Source organism: Pleurodeles waltl, chromosome 9, assembly GCF_031143425.1.
Source record: "Pleurodeles waltl isolate 20211129_DDA chromosome 9, aPleWal1.hap1.20221129, whole genome shotgun sequence".
Taxonomy (NCBI): Eukaryota; Metazoa; Chordata; class Amphibia; order Caudata; family Salamandridae; genus Pleurodeles; species Pleurodeles waltl.
Genome location: NC_090448.1, coordinates 159659551 through 159678605, shown reverse-complemented (window position 1 = coordinate 159678605; position 19055 = coordinate 159659551). Strand labels below are relative to the sequence as shown.

General features: G+C 45.9%; 1 protein-coding gene across 6 annotated transcripts in view; it reads right to left on the bottom strand.

Annotated features, from left to right (window-relative positions):
• Positions 1–16584: 16584 nt before the first annotated feature.
• Positions 16585–19055, bottom strand: part of SLMAP (sarcolemma associated protein) — a 793819-nt gene continuing 791348 nt past the window's right edge. For all 6 annotated transcript variants that reach the window (XM_069206475.1, XM_069206474.1, XM_069206478.1 and 3 more), the window contains one exon: positions 16585–18415. Coding sequence is in view for 3 of the 6 variants with exons in the window: in XM_069206474.1 (XP_069062575.1) it covers positions 18326–18415 (90 nt within the window). In the remaining 3 variants the exon portion in view is untranslated. The remainder of the gene's footprint in view (positions 18416–19055) is intronic.

Sequence of the window (19055 nt, the reverse complement as noted above, 5' to 3'; positions counted from 1 at the left end):
GGAAGCACTGGTTCAAACCCTGTTTGGTTTTTAAAGGAGGATAACCATTAGGGGCTGTGAAGCTAATTTCAATGAAGGAAGAGTCAGATCCAACACTACTACAACCCTTTTCAGCATGTCTGCAAAGGAGGACCCCCACCTTCTGCCCAATGTCAGTGTGCTTAGATGGTTTTCACTGGAATCCTGCTAATCAGGACCCCAGTGATTGTGCTCTCACCTCCAAGCTTGGTTGTTCTGGTACTTCATACAACCCACAATTGACATACTGGTGTACCCCTGTAAGTCCCTAGTAGATGGTTCTTAGGTACTCAGGGCATTGGTACACCAGGGGTCTCCAATGTACTATGCCACCAGGGGAGCCCATGCAAACAGCGTCTACAGGCCTGCCATCTGCATTGGGGGGGGGGGGGGTCTGTGTGTGTGTGTCTGTGTGTGTGTACAACCCTGCAGGAGCAGAGGTGCCCCTACGAACTCCAGTTCCAGTTCCATGGACTTTGCAAGTGCGGGAAAGCCATTTTGTCTATGTACTGGCCACTACCTGTGGTCCAGCTACATAATGGGAACTCCGAACCTGGGCAGGTTTGGTATCAAACATGTCAGAATCAAATCCCAATACTGATTTCAAATTGGTGACAGGATTCCATGCTTCCTAGGGGTTCCTTAGAGGATCCCAGAGTTCTGTTCCTACCAGTCTTACAGGGTCTTCGGGCAGCCCACACTGCTGCAGCCCCCCCAGATACGATTCTGCTCTCCTGCTGCTTAACCAGCTCAACAGGGGACAGCAGAACAAAGGATTTCCTGTAGTAGAGGGGTGCAACCTCCTCTACTTTGGAAACAGGTGTTATAAGGCTGGGGAGGGTTAGCCTCCCAATGCCATCGGTCTGCTTTGAGGGGCACATTTGGTGCCCTCCTGGCATATCCAAGAGAAGTGTCATTAGTGTGACCGGATGCGTGTATAGCAGATGCCAGTGTGTTAGAGGATCAAATCAGAACAAACGGAGCCCTAAAAAACGAGACATCTTGGAAGTCTGTGACTGCGGTCTTTCAGTATATTGAAGCATATGTCACGCATTGAAATCAAGATGCTTGGTGACAGAATTGTAGCCCTGACGAAGGGGGTATAAAGGACCTATTTATTTCAGAATCTACCGAAATGCGCGTTGGCATTTCTCGCTGTGGCTGGCCAAAGGATTTGGAGTATGGGACATTAAGGATGGTTTCTCACTCCCTGGCTGGCCAAAGAATTCTAAATACTGGACATTAAGGAAGATCTATTCATACGTGCCGATGCACATCTAATTCGGCTCTCTTTGTGTTGTGGCCGACCCTAGGACTTTGTATTTGATGATCGAGGCTGGTCGAAAGAATTAGATGCATTGATATTTTTGTATATATTGGATGGATTGTTTAAAGATTAATTGATATCACTTTAGATAAAAGAATAAGGAGTAATATTTGCTATTTTGTATTGTATTTGTGAATTTGTTTTTTGAAAGCTGTCTTTATTTGTTGTCTTAATATGAGTGTGGTCTCAGTGATGTGCCTTGTCAACTATTTAGTGTTTGTCTTCATGTCTTTATGTAAGTTAGAATAGTATTTTGAATTATATAATTTGGTATGTATAATTTCTTTTGATTTATAATAAAATGTGTCTAGTTTAGATTTTTGTGGTATTTGTTGATGGATGACTGTATGTAGAAATATATAGGAGAGAGACAAGTGTGCTTTAAAGGCCCTCCTGGCATATTCCAGTTTGCACCAGTCCAGGAACCACTGGTCCCCGCTCTGGCATGAAACACACAAAGGAAAAGGGAGTGGCCACACCCTGTCCATCTCCACCCCTAGGGTGGTGCCCAGAGCTCCTCTAGGTGGCCCTTTGGTTTTGCCATCTTGGAAACAAGATGAACAGAGGCCTCTGGGAGCATGTGACTGGGTAGGCCAGGTAGTTGACGTCAGTGACTCTCCTGATAGGTGGCCACCCCAGAGAGTGACTAATCCCATTTTTTTGGGGCTACTTAGAGACTCCCATGAGGGTGGGTCCTCCGATTCATCGTGCAAGACTCCACCAGGAACTCTCTGCAAAGACATCTTCTGCTCCTGGCCTCCGTAACTGCTGGGCTACACAGGAAACAAACAAAACTTCTCCTTGCAACATTGTTTCCACTGCTCCTGTCAGCATTCTGCAACATCTCCAAGGCTGTGCATCCTCTGGGGTTCAGCAAGAGTTCAGTTGCACCAAGAAGCAAGAAGGAATCTAATTTGGAGTGAACAAGTCGATGCCCTTCATCCACAGGCACCTAAGGCAACGGAGTCCAGCTGGTGGGATTTTCTGCCCACCAGATCTGCAAAGATTCTACAACACAGGTGGTGGTTCTGAGGGATCCCTGGGTCCTCCGTGCCCTCTGTCAAACTTGGTAGACGGTGAACTCTGGTCTCTGCCACTGGGACAGAATCCCTGTGCACTGTGACTGTTGCACCAACCAAGGCTTACTGACTGCTCAGAGGATTCTTCAGGCTCCAAGTAGCCCCGGTCTCCAGCACTCTACCTCTGCAACGACAATGTCCTCTCTGCTGCTCCAGTGATTCAGGGCCTCTTTTTAACCCCCAGGGTGCCTGGGGTGCGGTGGTCTCATCCTCGGTTCCCGTGTGCCGGGGACGAGATCAGCTTGTCCTGCACCTGGCCCACACCCCCCATCAAGGATGGAAGAGGAATTGCTTCCCCTTCCACCCCCACCACCGTGATATCTGATGACATCAGTGCACATCACGCGCTGACCTCATCAAGGGTCAACTCCCCTTGCGCGATCCAAAAGAGAAATGCTAAGCACTTCTCTTCCGACCGGGAGGTGGGGGAAGGCAGAGGCATGAAAGTAAAGAAAAGGCCTTTTCTTTCCTTTCATGTCTCTAAGTATTGCTGCAGCCCGATCGTAAAGCGATTGGGCTGCAGAAATGCCCACTAGACACCAGGGAGTTTTTAAATTGTTTTTATTTATGCATAAGGAGAGCGACCCCTTAAGGCAAGGGTCGCTCTCTAGGGGGACAATTTACAATTAGGCCGATCTGACGCTGGGGGGTGGGGAGCAGAAGCCGCTAGACTCATGTGATATTTTTTTTTTATTGTTTTTTAATGTGGGGAGCAAGGGGCCCCTGGGTGCAAATTTATTTTAGCCCATTTCTGCTCTCTTGGGGGCAGATCAGCCTATTTTAATTAGGCCGGGGGCAGAAACCACTAGGCAACAGTATTTTTTTTTTTTTTTTTTTTTTTACTGAGCTGGGGAGTGACTCTTAGGCAAGGGCTGTTACCCTGGGGGGGGGGGGGGGGGGGGGGGAAAGGGGGCGCAATTTTATTTTAGGTCATTTCTGCCCCCTTGGGGGCAGTTCAGCCTATTTTTATTAGGCCAACCTGCCCCCAAGGGGTGCAGAAACAACTAGACACCAGGGATTTTTTTCTGCGCCAATTTCACGCAAGGAGAGGGACCCTTTAGGCAAGGGTCGCTCCCCTGGGGGGCAAATTTATTTTAGACCATTTCTGCCCACCTTGGGGCCAGATTGGCCTATTTTAATTAGGCTGAAACCACTAGGCACCAGGTATTTTTATTTTTTACAGTTGGGGAGCTACCCCTTGGGCAAGGGTTGTTCCCCTGGGAGGCAAATTTATTTTAGGCCATTTCTGCCCCCCGAGGGCAGATCAGCCTATTTCTATTAGGCCGATCTGTCCCCAAGGGGGCAGAAACCACTTAGGCACCAGGGATTGGTATGTGTGTGTGTTTTGTTCGGGGGGCAGCCTCTTTGGCAAGGGTCACTCCCCATGGGGGCACATTACTGTTGACATTTCTTCCCCTCTTGGGGACAGACTGGCCTATTTTTGTAAGGCCCAACTGCCCCCAATGGGCAGATAGGGTAATTTCCCCCGATCCACTACCTGGGGGAGTGGGAGGGTCTCAGAATGCTTACTAGATGCCAGGGCATTCAAAATAAATAAATAAATAGTGGGTTGGTGGCTACTAACCAGTATGGGCAACAGTCTCATGTCTTACCCTGCACACTAAAACATCTTATCCTACGGCAAGCATGAGGACATTTGATTATTTGGGCTTTTGGTTTTACATTTGGGCCATGAGAGCTTGTCTAATTTAAAAAAGAGTCCCACTTGGAATGGTGAGGGCTGCACTTTTTGGACTTTGTAACGTTGCCATCTAGAAAAATCTACAAGACCTAGACACATCTGAAAATTAAACATCTGGGGGAGTCCAGGGTGGTGTGCTTCACATGCACCTTGCGTTATTTTCTTACCCACAATGCCCTGCAAACCTCCAACTTTGCTTGAAATCACACATTTTTCACACATTTTTGTGCTGGAACCTTCCGGAATCCACAAAATTCCTACCACCCAGCACTGTCGCATCTATACTGATAAAAATTCCTCCCCACTTCATAGCCTGAAAAATGTTTTTTTTCCCAAACTGCCCTTTTGGACCCGTTTTGGTTTGCCCTCATTTTCGACATTTTTTGGGCTCTTCCCTGTCACTGGCACTTGGCCCACCTACACAAGTGAGGTATCATTTCTACCGGGAGGCTAAGGGGAATGTTGGGTGGTAGGAAATTCGTCCCGGTGTGGTGATCCCACACAGAAATGTGAAACAATTTCATTTTTTAGCTAAATGTGAGGTTTGCCGAGGCTTCTGGGTAAGAAAACACTGGAGGATCCACACAAGTCACACCTCCCTGGAATCCCTCCGGTGTCTAGTTTTCAGAAATGTTTGGGTTTGGTAGGTTTCCCTAGATGGCTGCTGAGCCCAGGACCAAAAACAGGTGCCCCCCCCACCCACACAAAAACAAGTAGTTTTGTATTTGACAATTTTGATGTGTCCGCATAGTCTTTTGGAGCATTCCCTGTCATGGGCACTAGGCCTACTCACACAAGTGAGGTACCATTTGTTTTAAACTGGAGTCCTTGGGGAACGCTGGATAGAAGGAAGGAAGTTTGTGGCTCCCCTCAGATTCCACAACTCTGCAGCACTGAAATGTGAGGGACAAGTGTTTTCTTTAGCCAAATTTTAAGGTTTGCAAAGGATTCTGGGTAATAGAATCTGGTGAGAGCACCACATGTTACCCTATCCTGGGTTCCCCTATCCTGGGTTCCCCTACGAGTCTAGTTTTCAAAAATGTCCAGGTTTGCTAGCTTTTCCTAGGTGCCGGCTGAGCTAGTGGCCAAAATCCACAACTAGGCACTTTCCATAAAACATGTCCGTTGTCAATATAAAAATGTGGTATCCATGTTGTGTTTTGGGGCATTCTCTGTCGCGGGCACTAGGCCTACCCACACAAGTGAGGTACCATTTTTATTGGGAGACTTGGGGGAATTGTGGGTGGAAGGAAATTTGTGGCTCCTCTCAGATTCCAGAACTTTCTATCACCAAAATGTGAGGAAAAAGTGTTTTTTGTTTGGCCACATTTTGAGGTTTGCAAAAGATTCTGGGTAACAGAACCTGGTGAGAACCCCATTAGTCACCCCATCCTGGGTTCACCTAGGTGTCTAGTTTTAAAAAATGCACTTGTTTGGTAGGTTTTCCTAGGTGCCGGCTGAGCTAGAGAACAAAATCTACAGCTAGGCACTTCACAAAAAACATGTCAGATTTCAATGTAAAAATGTGATGTGTCCATGTTGCGTTTCCTGTCACGAGCATTAGGCCTACCCACGCAAGTGAGGTACCATTTTTATCTGGAGACTTGGGGGAACACAGAATAGAAGAACAAGTGTTATTGCCCCTTGACTCTCTCTACATTTGTTCCTTCCAAATGTAAGACAGTGTGTAAAACAGATGTCTATTTGATAAATGCCCTGTAATTCACATGTTAGTATGGGGACCCCGGAATTCGGAGATGTGCAAATAACCACTGCTTCTCAACATCTTATTATGTGCCCATTTTGGAGATACAAAGGTTTCCTTGATACCTATTTTTCACTCTTTACATTTCACCAAATGAATTGCTGTATACCCAGTATAAAATAAAACCCATTTCAAGGTGCAGCTCCTTTATTGGCTCTGGGTAACTATGGTTCTTGATGAACCCACAAGCCCTATGTATCACTGCAACCAGATGAGTCCAGCAGAGGTAACAGTATATTGCTTTCGAGTATCTGACATCGCAGGAAAAAGGTACAGAGTTAAAACATGGAGGAAAATTGCAGTTTTTTTTACCTCAATTCTTTTTTTTTTTTTTTTAAGTTTAGCTGTTATTTTCTGTAGGAAGACCATGTAGGATCTACACAAATGACCCCTTGCCGAATTCGGAATTTTATCTAGTTTTCAAAAATCCAGCATTGGGTTCACATCCATTTCTGTCACTAACTGGAAGGAGGCGAAAAGCACAAAAAAAACAGTAAAAATGGGTTATGCCCTAGTAAAATGCCAAAACTGTGTTGAAAAATTTGGTTTTCTGATTCAGGTCTGCTTGTTACTGAAAACTTGGAAGACGGTGATTTTGGCACCGCAAACCCTTTGTTAATGCCATTTTCAGGGGGAAAAAACACACACCTTCTTCTGCAGCCCTTTAAAAAAAAAAAAAAAAAAAAAAAATTGCTGTATTTTGGCTAATTTCTTGGTCTCCTCCAAACTCTCGGTACCTCTGTAATCCCTAGGATGTTGGGGGAAAAAAGGTTGCAAATTTGGCATCTGTAGTTTATTTGGACAAAAAGTTGAGGGCCTAAGCACAAACTGCCCCAAACAACCCAAAAAAAGCCTGCCACCTGAAAAGTATGGGGGGGGGAGGGATAGGGAGAGAGGCCTGGCAGCGAAGGGGTTGAGTGTGATGACCTGGCCTCTCTGCAACTTACTGTGCCTGATACCAGTGGCTTGCTTGTGGGGGCTCAGACTGCCTTTTCTGGCTCTCCTGCATCTCCTTGCTGGTTCTCCCTCCACAGCTCTGCAAAATGTCCGGCAGCTATTTTGCATTTGCCTGTGCTTGTTGGTGGTCCTCCTGGCCACTGACCCATATGCAATTTGGGGACCGTGTTGGGACAGTTCATAGGTGACTTCAGGGGCTCCTCTGCTGCACCTGGACCCCACAGCTGGACTTCATCTATCACCGTCAACCTGGACCTCAGCTACAGAAGGGTGGGCATTGGCTCCTGCCCCACCTGGACATTCCTGCATGGACTGGACTTTGTCATGAAAAGACTATGGTGGCACAGTTCCAAAAAGGTGGAGGGTATTATCACCTCTCAACATTGGCATACACTCTTGCAGATGCAAAAAGGCCTCATGCATCATCATCGGGCCATGCTCCACGCCAGACTGGTACTGCAATATTTGATGGGATCCTGCATAAAGATTGTTTCTTAGTACCAAGAAATCTTAGGTTACCAAGAGACAGCTGGAGCGATGAAAAAATTGAAGATAAAATTGGCTCGGGTACCTCCTCAGTAAGGAATATTTTAATGAATGAGCCAAGACCCGGTCAAGATTAAAAGCAATAACAAAGTTCAAGGGAGTTCATGATCCCACACTTCGCTCACTCTAGAATCAAGCAGGAAGGCTTTGACTCCTACAAAAAAGCCAACATGTTTCGCGCCTTAACAAATGTCCAAAACGGATCCCCGCGTTTCATCAGGAATACAGAAATCTTTCTCCAGACATCAAAACATACTCTGACATATTTGTTCATTCAAAAATAATGACAAAGCACTCTCGGGCTGTAGAAACTAGCCAAGAACTACTGGTCATCGGCCAAAATCAGAAAAGGGAACTACCTCCACTGGAAGAATCACCATAATCCATTCTGGATATCTGTTAATGGAAGGCAAGTAGGGCAAAACAGGAACTTCCTCCTGTGTTGATGAAATCAACGATGTGTATTTGGTCAGAGCTGCGTTTCTGTGTGATGCCTGGACTTTGTCCCCTTCTTTCTTCCTTGGGTACCATCACTCCGGTCCTGTTTCTGCATTATCCAAAACACAACAGCTCTATGTTCGCCTATGGAAAAACCAGGTAACTTACACCTCCCTGCACCCGGCCCCAGGGGATCTTCTAGTTACTTACCTTTTGGGGGTACATCCTCCCCCAGCCCTTGCCTAAATACTCCATACATTCTGGTGGGGGGCACCTGTCTGCATTCCATTTTTTTTAGTATATGGTTTGTCTCCCCCACCCCCCATAAGGCCCTTGCTAATCTATGCTTTCCCGGAGTACTTAACAGTGTATATTCTGTGTGTTCATACCTCCAGAATGAGGTATACCAAGGGTATTCTAATTTGGTATGCCTTAAATTAAGTACCTTTATTTTTTTTAAACTGTGTGGTGCCTTGCTTGTGTGATAAGCTACTGTGTGACTACTGTGGCATTGCAAGTGCTTCACATACCTTCTGGATAAGACATGGCTGCTGACCACAGCTACCATAGAGAGCCCTGGCTGTCTAGACACTGTAACACTAATTGGGGTTTGCCTGGAACCAGTACTAAGTGTAACACCATAGGTGTCCACCACACACTGGGCCAACTTTCTACAGTTGTAATAGTATTTTTTGAAGTAGCGGGGTGGAAATTACGTTTGAAAGGCACAAAAGCATTCATCTGGGCAACATAAACTTCCCATTCATTGTTGGGTTGATCTGACACTTGTGAAGGAAGTATTCTTCCATGTTCTTAACATCCTTATTTTCAAGGTGTAAAGGCTTAAGGAATGGAATTGCATTACTCACTAGGAGAGTTGAATTGTGACTGCTCCCTCTCCCCCCTCTAGGTTTAAGAATAGGAAGAATACCACTTAGCACTGTATAGTGAATTATGGTTTCAAGGCTAGTACGGTTACTGTGAGGAACTGCAGTACTCCTCCATCGTATGTTTAGTCGAATCTGAGAAACCAATGATTCTTTATGTAACGTAGTATTGCATAAATGTGACTTCACATAGTGAGTAATGTCAATTATGATGGTAAACAGTTTCCTTGTAATCTCTTCTTCTGCACAAGTTATTAATTCCTTTATTTCGTCGTCTTGGCTTGCAGAGAAATCCCCTTAAGGTTTTTCCTGTAAAACTGGTATTTTTTTTGTTGAAAATGCCATCAGCTGTAAATGGATAGAAGAAGAGTTTGGACATTCGTGCAAAGCCCACGACAAAAGGATTAGACTTGCTGACAAGAACGTGGCAGGCTATGCTGTGGACTAGGTGGCCTTAGGATGAAGCTTTAGTAGATAAATGGCATTATTATGTGGTATCAGCTCAGCACAGTTTCAATACATTCATTGGAGTCACTCCAATGGAGGCTGAACTGAAGGGAAACAGTCTTAGCCATCAAGGTCTTCACTGATGCTGGTGTCAGCAACAAGATGATCAATGCCGTGGTCGAAAAGCTGGTCGTCCACAAGGAATATGTGGTACACTGCCTTCTTCTCAACAAAAAAAATCTAGAGCAGTAAAGTAAGTGTTACTTCATATGTGATAATGATTTCTTTGACCACGGAAGCAATTTAGTCTTCGCCATCTTGCTGTAAAGAACAAGTTACTTACCTTCGGTAACAAATTATCTGGTAGAGACTATCTAGCTGCAGATTCCTTACCTTAGAATTCCATGGCGTCAGCTTCGAATCTGGAATTTTTCTGCTGAGCAGTACCGCGTCCGGCGCACGTACGTCAGTTCTTTTCCACAACTTTCCACGCCAGAAGCGCAGTCTCATTGTAGAACCAACAAGTAGTTTTACACTTGATTGTTTGAGGAAAAAGACATGCACTTGAGAAAGGGCAAAATATGAAAATATGATGTATATATCCGCAGAGCTGGGAGGTCTGGGTGGGTGTAAGGTATCTCCAGCTAGATAGTCTCTACCAGATAATTAGTTATCGAAGGTAAGTAACTTGTCCATCTGATAGAGACTTCTAGCTGCAGATTCCTGACCTTACAATAGACAACCAGGCTATAACTCCTGGTGGTGGGCTGCGAGAATATACTTCACACCAGAAACTCCTGTAGGAACGAGCGGGCAAAACGCCCCTCTCTCCTCACCTGGCTATCCAGGCAGTAGTGTCTTGCAAACGTGTGGAAGGAATCCCACGTTGCCGCTTGGCAGGTGTCATGTACCAGCACCCCTTGAGCTAACGCAGTGGTAGCAGCCTTCCCCCTTGTAGAGTGAGCTTCCAAGCCCTCAGGAGGCTGCTTCTTGGCCAAAGCATAGCAAATTTTAATGCAGAAAACGACCCAGTGCGAAATGGTTCGTTTCAGGACTGCCAGACCCTTCTTTGCACCAACGTATCCCACAAAGAGTTGGTAGTCGACCAGTAACTCTTTCGTGCGGTCAAGGTAGAACGATAACGCTCTTTTTGGGTCCAGCCGATGGAGAAGCTCCTCTTCCTCAGAGGGATGCGGTGGAGCAAAGAAGGTGGGCAGGGTGATATTTTGACCCAAATGGAAAGGGGTCACCACCTTAGGGAGGAAACAGACACGAGTTCTGAGGATTATTTATCAGGTTATATCGTGAGATATGGCGGTTTCGAGGATAAAGCCTGCATCTCACGCACTCTCCTGGCAGATGTGATCGCCACCAAGAATACCAAGATAGTGAGCAACCGGAGAGGACAGTTATGTAAAGGTCAAAAGGAGCACACATTAGGAAAGTGAGCACTAGATTAAGGTCCCATTGGGGCATCACAAAAGGCACAGGTGGAAACATATGTACAAGCCTTTTTAAGAATCTCTGTACAATGGGAGACTTAAACAAAGATGGTTGATCAGGCAAGCGTAGAAAAGCTGATAAGGCAGCAAGATAGCCCTTAAGAGTCCCTAAGGAGGAACCCTGTTGGGTGAGTGAGTGAATGAACAGAAGGATATTAGAAAGAGAAGAAGGAAGAGGATCAATAGACCGATCTGTACAATATAAAACAAAACGTTTCCAACGGCAGGCGTAAATCGACTTAGTAGAGGGACGCCTGGCTGCCAGAATGACATCGCAGACTTCAGGAGGGAGGTCATAAATCATCAACTGTCGCCGCTCAACCTCCATGCATGAAACTGCAGAGTGACAGGTTTGGGTGGAGAACATTCCCCTGCTGCTGTGACAGAAGATCTTCCCGAAGAGGCAACCTGATTGAAGGACTGATGCTCATTTTGAGAAGTTTTGGATACCAGATTCTACGTGCCCAATCTGGAGCCACTAGAATTACTTGGGCCCGATCATTCTTGATTTTCTTGAGAACTCTGGGCAGGAGTGGAATGGGCGGAAAGGCGTACAGGAGGCCTGAACTCCACTCGTGACGAAAAGCATCGCCTAGCGATAGCCCCCTTGGAAACTCCAGCGTGAAAAACTGCTGACATTGTGTGTTCTCTGCGGAGGCGAACACATCTAACCAATGCTCTCCCCACTGCTGAAAGAGTCCTTGAGCCACCTCTGGATGGGGATACCACTCGTGATCCGCTAAGCATCGCCGGCTGAGTTTGTCCGCCCTGGCGTTCAGAGAACCTGCCAGGTGTTGAACCACCAGGGTTATGCCCTGCTGTTCCAGCCATGTCCAAAGACGCAGAGCCTCTTGACAAAGGGTCCACGACCCCCACACTGCCCTGCTTGATGCAGTACAACATCGCACTAGTGTTGTCCATTGACATCTGCACTACCTTCCCTTTCACAACAGGAAGAAAAGCTATTAGTGCTAGTTGGATCGCCCGAAGCTCCAAGTTGAAATGGAGCCCGGATTCCGCCAGAGACCAGCCACCCCTGATCTTCACCTCTCCCAGATGGCCACCCCATCCCAGAAGTGATGCATCCGTCATTACTGTGAGATCTGATAGGGGAAGGGAGAGGAGTCTGTCTTTGACCCAATCACAGTTCACTAACCACCACTGCAGATCCTTTGCAGTTCCCTCCGAGATCTGAACCAAGTCGGTAAGATTTTCCTGATGCTGTGCCCATTGGAACTTCAAGTACCACTGCAGAGCCCTCATATGCCATATGGCATGCTTGACCAATAGGATGCAGGAAGCCATGAGTCCCAACAGCCTCACAGTCCGTCTCAGTGAAATCCAGGATAGAGGCCGCAACATCAGTACCATAACCTGAATATCCTGGACTTGCTGCTCGTGAGGATAGGCCCAATACTGCACTGTGTCCAGAACAGCTCTGATGAAAGTGAGCTTCTGAGAGGGAGTCAGCTGTGACTTCTGCACATTTATAGTGAACCCCAGGGAATGCAGGATGTTCGCCGTCGTCTGGAGGTGGGTGTCGAGAGCCTGGGGCGTCGGAGCCTTCAACAGCCAATTGTCTAGGTAAGGGAAGACTGAAACCCCTAACCTGCATAGATGAGCTGCCACCACCACCATCACTATGGTGGACACCCAGGGGGCACTGGTGATACTGAAGGGGAGCACGGTAAACTGAAAGTGCTCTTGGCCCACCTTGAACCTCAAGTAACGCCTGTGGGCGGGCAGGATGGGGATGTGAAAATACGCATCCTGCAAGTCCAACACTACCATCCAGTCTCCTTGGTCTAGGGTAGACAAGACCTGAGCAAGAGTGAGCGTCTTGAAATTCTCCTTCTTGAAAAATAGATTGATGTCCCTTAAATCCAGGATAGGGCGAAGGCCCTTTTTTGGGGGGAATCAGAAATTAGCGGGAATAACAACCACTGCCTACTTCTGACATCGTGACAATTTCTATAGCTCCCTTGGCCAAGAGAACTGTAATTTCCTTGCAGAGCAAAACCAAATGGTCCTCCAACAGCCGTTCTTTTATCGGAGGGATAGAAGGAGGGAAACACTGGAAGGGAAGGGAATAGCCCTTCCATATGATCTGCAAGACCCATTTGTCCGTTGTGATGGAATGCCAATGAGGGAGATGAGATAGAATCCTCCCTCCAACTGGATGGACATGGTCTTGCAGAACCACACTAGGAGGACTTGGGCGCTGTGGAGGGGGGGTGCTATGTGGTGGCCAACCTCTGGCCAGACCCTCTGGGTCTGACGGTACCAAGACCACTTCTTCTCACGGGATGCTGTGAAGCCGGAGGACGGTGGCTAAGTTGTGGCTGGTGTCGTACGTGCCCCTTCCGAAGCCTCGAAAGGGACGGAAGACAGACTGCTGTCGAGCTGGCGCTGAGAGGTCCAAGGATCTGTCCGTAGCTCGAGAATCCTTGAACCTCTCAAGCGTGGAGTCTGCCTTTTCTCCCAAAAAAAAAAGGCGAGAGCCATCAAAGGGCATGTCCATCAAACTCGACTGGACATCCCCTGAAAAGCCAGTAGAACGAAGCCAGACGTGGCGAATCGACGCAATCGCTCTACCCAGCGAGTCAGTGGTGTCCAATCCACACATGATTGTAACCTTGGCTGCATCTCTCCCATCCTTGACAGCCTGGGTGAGAGTGTCCCGTACACCCTCTCTGGGACCTGGGGCAGCACCTGTGCCACCGTATCCCATAAAGTATGGGAAAAACCTCCCAATAGGCAAGAGGTGTTTACTGACCTCAATGCCAAGCTGGAGGAAGAAAACAACTTCTTTCCAAGTTGGTCCAGCCTCCTGGATTCCCTATCCGGAGGGGCAGAAGGGAAGGGACCACAAGAAGTGGAGGCTTGGACCATCAAGCTCTCCGGGGTGGGATGTTGGGTAAGGAAACCAAGGTCATTTGGAGCAGATCTATGACGGTGGCCGACTGTCCTATTCACAGGAGCCCCTGTGCTGGGTTTCGACCATGTTCCCAGAAGGACGTCTGTTAGGGCCTCATTTAAGGGCATCAACAGCTCTAATGTAGTCACCCCTGGTTGAAGCACCTCCGTCAGGAGATTCGCCCTGACTGGCACCGTGGGCAAGTCTAGGTCCAAGACCTCAGCTGCCCTACCCACCACCCTAGCATAAGAAGCCCAGTCCTCCGTAGCCACGTTGGGAGGAGAGAGCATGCCAGTATCTGGAGAAGTGTCCAGTCCCCTGGCTTCCCCTAGATCCTCATACCAGTCCTGTTCTCGCTCCAATTCACACTCTAAAGGGTCCTCAGACCCCTCCCACTCCTCTCCTGTGCCTGGCTGTCTGTTCAAAATAAGGCTCAGGCAATGATCTGGGCCTAATCGGCGCTGTCGGAATTGGCGTAGTACGATGTCATACCGATTCCGGATTATCCAGAATGAGGATGGGGCTACCACCAGTGGGTGCCGGTGGTGGAGGAAGCGTCGATGTCTGCCCTGGTGCCGGAGGAGATCGACTGTGAGAGACCGAAGCCACTGATGTCAAATCCGATGTGGCCCCTGCTGACCCGAAGACCCACTTGAGGCTGCAGCCCTCTCAAAAACAAGGCGCATAGCCTCGTAAAACTCTTATCTGAGCCGGGGTCGCTCCGGTCCCCGGAAAAGGGGGAAGATGCGGAGTTGGCCCTGGCGATGGCTCTGTGGAAACGCGCTTGGAACGTCAACGTTCCTTAGATGCCTTGTCGGCCGACGGGCATGACAAAGTCAAAGTCCGCTTGGACTTCTTCTTCTTCTTGTGCCTCTTACCTGCATATTTCGATGAGCTGGAATGTGAGGAAGAGGACTTGGGGCTCTGGGAGCAGTGCCGCGACCTCCTCCTACTGAGGGACTGTGACCTCCTCGAAGTCGAGGCGACCGAAGACGGCTGTCGGGACGCTAGAAGTTTGAGGGATCTCTCCCTCAAAGCCTTCAGAGCCATGGCCCCACAGTCGGAACACAATGTCAAGTAGTGGTCCTTTTCAAGACACCAGAGACACACTCTGTGCGGATCCGTAACTGACATGGTGCAATGACATGCACCACATGGATGAATCCTGTCTTTCTGGACGACATGTTCAAACAATCAAGTGAAAAACTTCGACAATCAAAGAAAAAAGGTAGCTCTTTCCGGATCTGCGCTTAACCGGAAAAGAACTGATGTACGTGTGCCAGGGTGGTGCTATATGGAAGACAGTGACGTCACAGACTGCTCCAATGACACTGATGACACCACGCAGAGCCGGACTACGCACGCGGATCCGAACGCCGCGACCCAATGGCGCACACAGGGTACTGCTCAGCAGAGAAATTCCAGATTCAAATCGGACGACAGGGAATTCTAATGTAAGGAATCTGCAGCTAGAAGTCTATCAGATTTTTGTTTCTTCAAGTGGGAAGCCAGAGATTTGTGATTTGGGGCTGTCGCAAAGAATTCTTAAGTTGATCCAGGCAATATATGTATTGCAGAAGTCCTAGCCCATATCTCTTCTTAGAGGAGCAGACAAATTGTTAACTCTTTCTGAAACTCTTAAGAGGGGGGTGGAAAAGGATGCTGCAGTTCACTTAATATTCAAAGTGTTACCATGAGCTTCCTTTCATGAGCCTCAAAGATTTTTGGAGAGACATTATTTTGCAGATGTGAACCTAGATGAAGGAAACAAATGCACTACACGTGGCTTATTGTCAGAAATCGTCTTTGCCTAAACAACAAGTTATACAGGGCTTGAAGGGAGACATTTTACATTAAAAGGAAGCATCAAGCATGTTGCAGCGCAACTCTTTACCCAGTGTCTTTGTGAGTTCAGTCTCCCAAAACAGGGAATGGGAAAATCTTCCTCATCCTTCAACCTGGGGGCGGGGAGGGTGTGTGGTGGTATGGGGGTAATTTTAATGGCCAAATTATTAAAGCCTCATGGGGAGCAAGAACAAAAAAAATCGAAATGATTGCAGAAAATATACTTATAACAGGGCTGTGGAGGCACGTAACAGTAGAACATTAGGGATATTAAGAGCCAACTCATTGGCTGGAATTAGGTTCATACAATGAGGTGGACTGGATGCATTAAGTAACACAATACATTTAGGTGAGAAAAAAGGGACCCAACCTGGAAAACCCTCTTATCCTTACCAGCATAACTACATGCCAGCCTGACCATTCAGCATTACCAAAGAAAAAGAAAAGGCGAGGAACGTGATCTTGTGAAGAAAAATCCCAGGCATGACGAACTATGTGAAAATATTCTAGATGTTAATACATTAGGTCACCAATATGTATAAAAATTCTCAAAGAAGTAAGCTGATGTCAGTCAGGATGGCCTCGAGCATAAAACTCCAAAATATAGTTGAAAATCAAATGTGTTGTGAAACCCTCAAATACAATGTGAACGTGAGAGGGATAGGCGCTCTAAAGATGTGAATAGAAGAACTATATAACAAGAAAGAGCTGAAGGCAGTTCACAAGAAAAAAGCAAAACTCTTCTGGAAGTGCAGTCTGCGAGCCCCACAGTTGCATTACTCTAACTGGTAATTTTTTTCCACATAAAGAGATCAAATATTATGAATAGTGAGATCTGTTCATCGGATGGATACATTACTTCAATTACAGGCAGTACAGAAAATTTATTTCGCTCCCATTAACCCCATCATCAGAAAGATTAAAAAAAGAAACATAACAGTCACGGTTTGAATGGCGCACATAGTTCCACTAGCCCACAACCATGTATTTATAACTGCTAAAATGCCATCCAAGGTAACTATTTATCTATTCTCGCAAAACAATTGGTGCAGATTCCCAAAACAATGTAAACCGATTACACACAAGAAGCTGGAACCATTAACTGTCCAGGAAAATGAAACATAATGGGCTTCAAAAGGAATTCAACTCAACGATTCAGAAGAGTAAACTTATTTATTAAATCATGCACATCACGTGTGTTAGTGCAAATAGTTTAATCTGTACTTCAGAAATTCTATTGTACTTTATATCTTTACAAAATAGATTTTAAACAATTATTTACTTTAAAAAAGGTCATTCTGAAGTTTACCGGTTCAGAACAATATTTGCAATAACCTATATACAAGAGGTACCGGGTACCACTGGCATACGAGTGTTTTCATAGTTGGGTGGCTTCTCGCGGCTTTAGATAACAATGAACTAGAGAACACAATATGACATTTCACAGGTCACTTGTGGGCTAATTCTTCCACGATATGACGACCCTGCCATTAGCAAAACCCAAATAGCTTAAAAGGAACCCCTTACAACAACCTCAAAACATATATGGTAAATAATTTAAATCGATATTTAAATATTCAACTGGATCACTCTCGAGTCCAAGTGAATTTGCCAATTGAGCGTTGCAACAGATTGTGCTTCGATTTTTAGAATTTTCATTAACAAAATAATTTTCACAAACTTTTTGTTACGGATATAATACCCCTTCTTAGGTCAACTGCAAAGTTTAACACAGCTATGGATACTTTAGTATTTGTTTGTGTTCGTGTAGTTATAATACATTTGAAGGCTTATATTGCAGTTTTAATAAAACGCATCTGTTTTAGAAGTTAAGATAAACCTTTCACTTCCTTATCAAGTTTTTCGTACGTTATTTGCAATACAATGCACTGTTTTACAGTCTTACTGGTTTGCCCACAGAAGCCACATGAATTGTAATGCACGCCAGCCAAGAAATGTTTAAAGAGCAGCTGATGTAATGAGAAAAAACGTATTTCTCCTATTATACAGTTTTGATCGTTCTGAATGACAAACACACAAAAAAGTCAACTGATCATATAACATACGCAAAATAAGACCTGGGCATCTTATGAATCTGGCGCCTTAAATACATGAAATTCAATAAATTACATTCAAACTGAAATTAATTTGTGTTGTATTACTTTGCACAGTGTCTAACAAATAACCACGTTTTGCTCCCAGGAACACCTTTCAAACTGTACACACATTCAGTACATTTATTGGGCTTATGGCTGAGCTAACCATTTTGTATGGTACACGTTCAGTTTGCTAAAGGCTGGCCTCATTTACTTCCTATCCAAAAATACTCAACAATGAAAACAGAGTCTTCGCCAGATGAAAATATATGTCTCTATGAGAAGGCATGGAAAAGGGAAATATCTCCATAGAATGGTTTTCTTTGTGTCGCACAGCGTAGTGATGTGATTTACAGAAAGTAAGAACGCCAAGTTGACATAAAAAAATAATTGAGTCTGACAGGCTCCTGCCCCTTTTCCAAGCATCACGTTATTTGGTATAGGTATCCAAGTCAGAAATGTACTGATTTCTTCCCTGGCAATCCAATTACACAATAACATAGCCACAACTAAACACCATAAATAATTTGGTACCAAGAAGCCTACTTTAGGCCACCATGACAGTAATTCTGCATCCCACCGTACAAATTTAGCAATTTTATGACTAGTTGAAAGCAGAGGACTACAGCAGAGCGAAGTCACTCTTGTATTCCCTCTTTTGATACAGATCCTTAGCAGACGGAAACAAAGCATTCCCTGCTGCTGTGTTCTCAGAGCGGATTTGTAAGAGGTAAATATGAAGTATGAGTGTGACGCCAGCTTCCAGGTGGAGGACGGTGAATGTAGTCCAGAAAGGTTCTCATGATGATGATCTGGTAAGGCCTGGGTACAGCACGACTGCTGCTACGACAACCAGTGCTGCCATTACAGGCATCCAATGCCATTCTTTCTGCAAAGGGAAGAAACAAAACAATCTGTTATTTTGTAGCACAATGTAGCTCTTCTTGCTGAAAACCATTAGCCCTCTCTGAACCCAAACTCAATAGTTCAGACTTGGTTACTATACTGTTTAGCTATCCATGTTCGGAAAAATATTTTGCAGAAGAATGTCCAGACAAAATCTCCTAAAGAATACAGAAATTAATGGATGGGATGCTTAAATTAATCTCAGTCACTGGTAGTTACTCAGGACCGCATTGCAAACCACTGTTATTTTGCACACCATGCCACCTCAGTCTGAACCCAGCTATATGCAAATCAGTCTTCACTCTGCTCTAATGGGAACAGCCCAAACTGAGAAGCCAGTCTTCTCTGAATCAGAACACAAGTAGCAAAATACCTTTTTCGCCCTTGTTAGCCGCATCAGCTGGGTATACCTTGGTTCCAGTGACGGTGTGCATGTGATCACGTCTAGGCATACCTGTCCCACTTAGAGCAAAATACTAAAGTGTTCTAAAGTAATGGATAGAATGCTTGAATTGATCTCAGGTCACTGCCAATTAGTCGACGATGCATCCTAATCCATCCTTATTTTGCACACAATACCACTTCAGTTAGGGCCCAGCTATATGCAAATCAGTTTTGACACT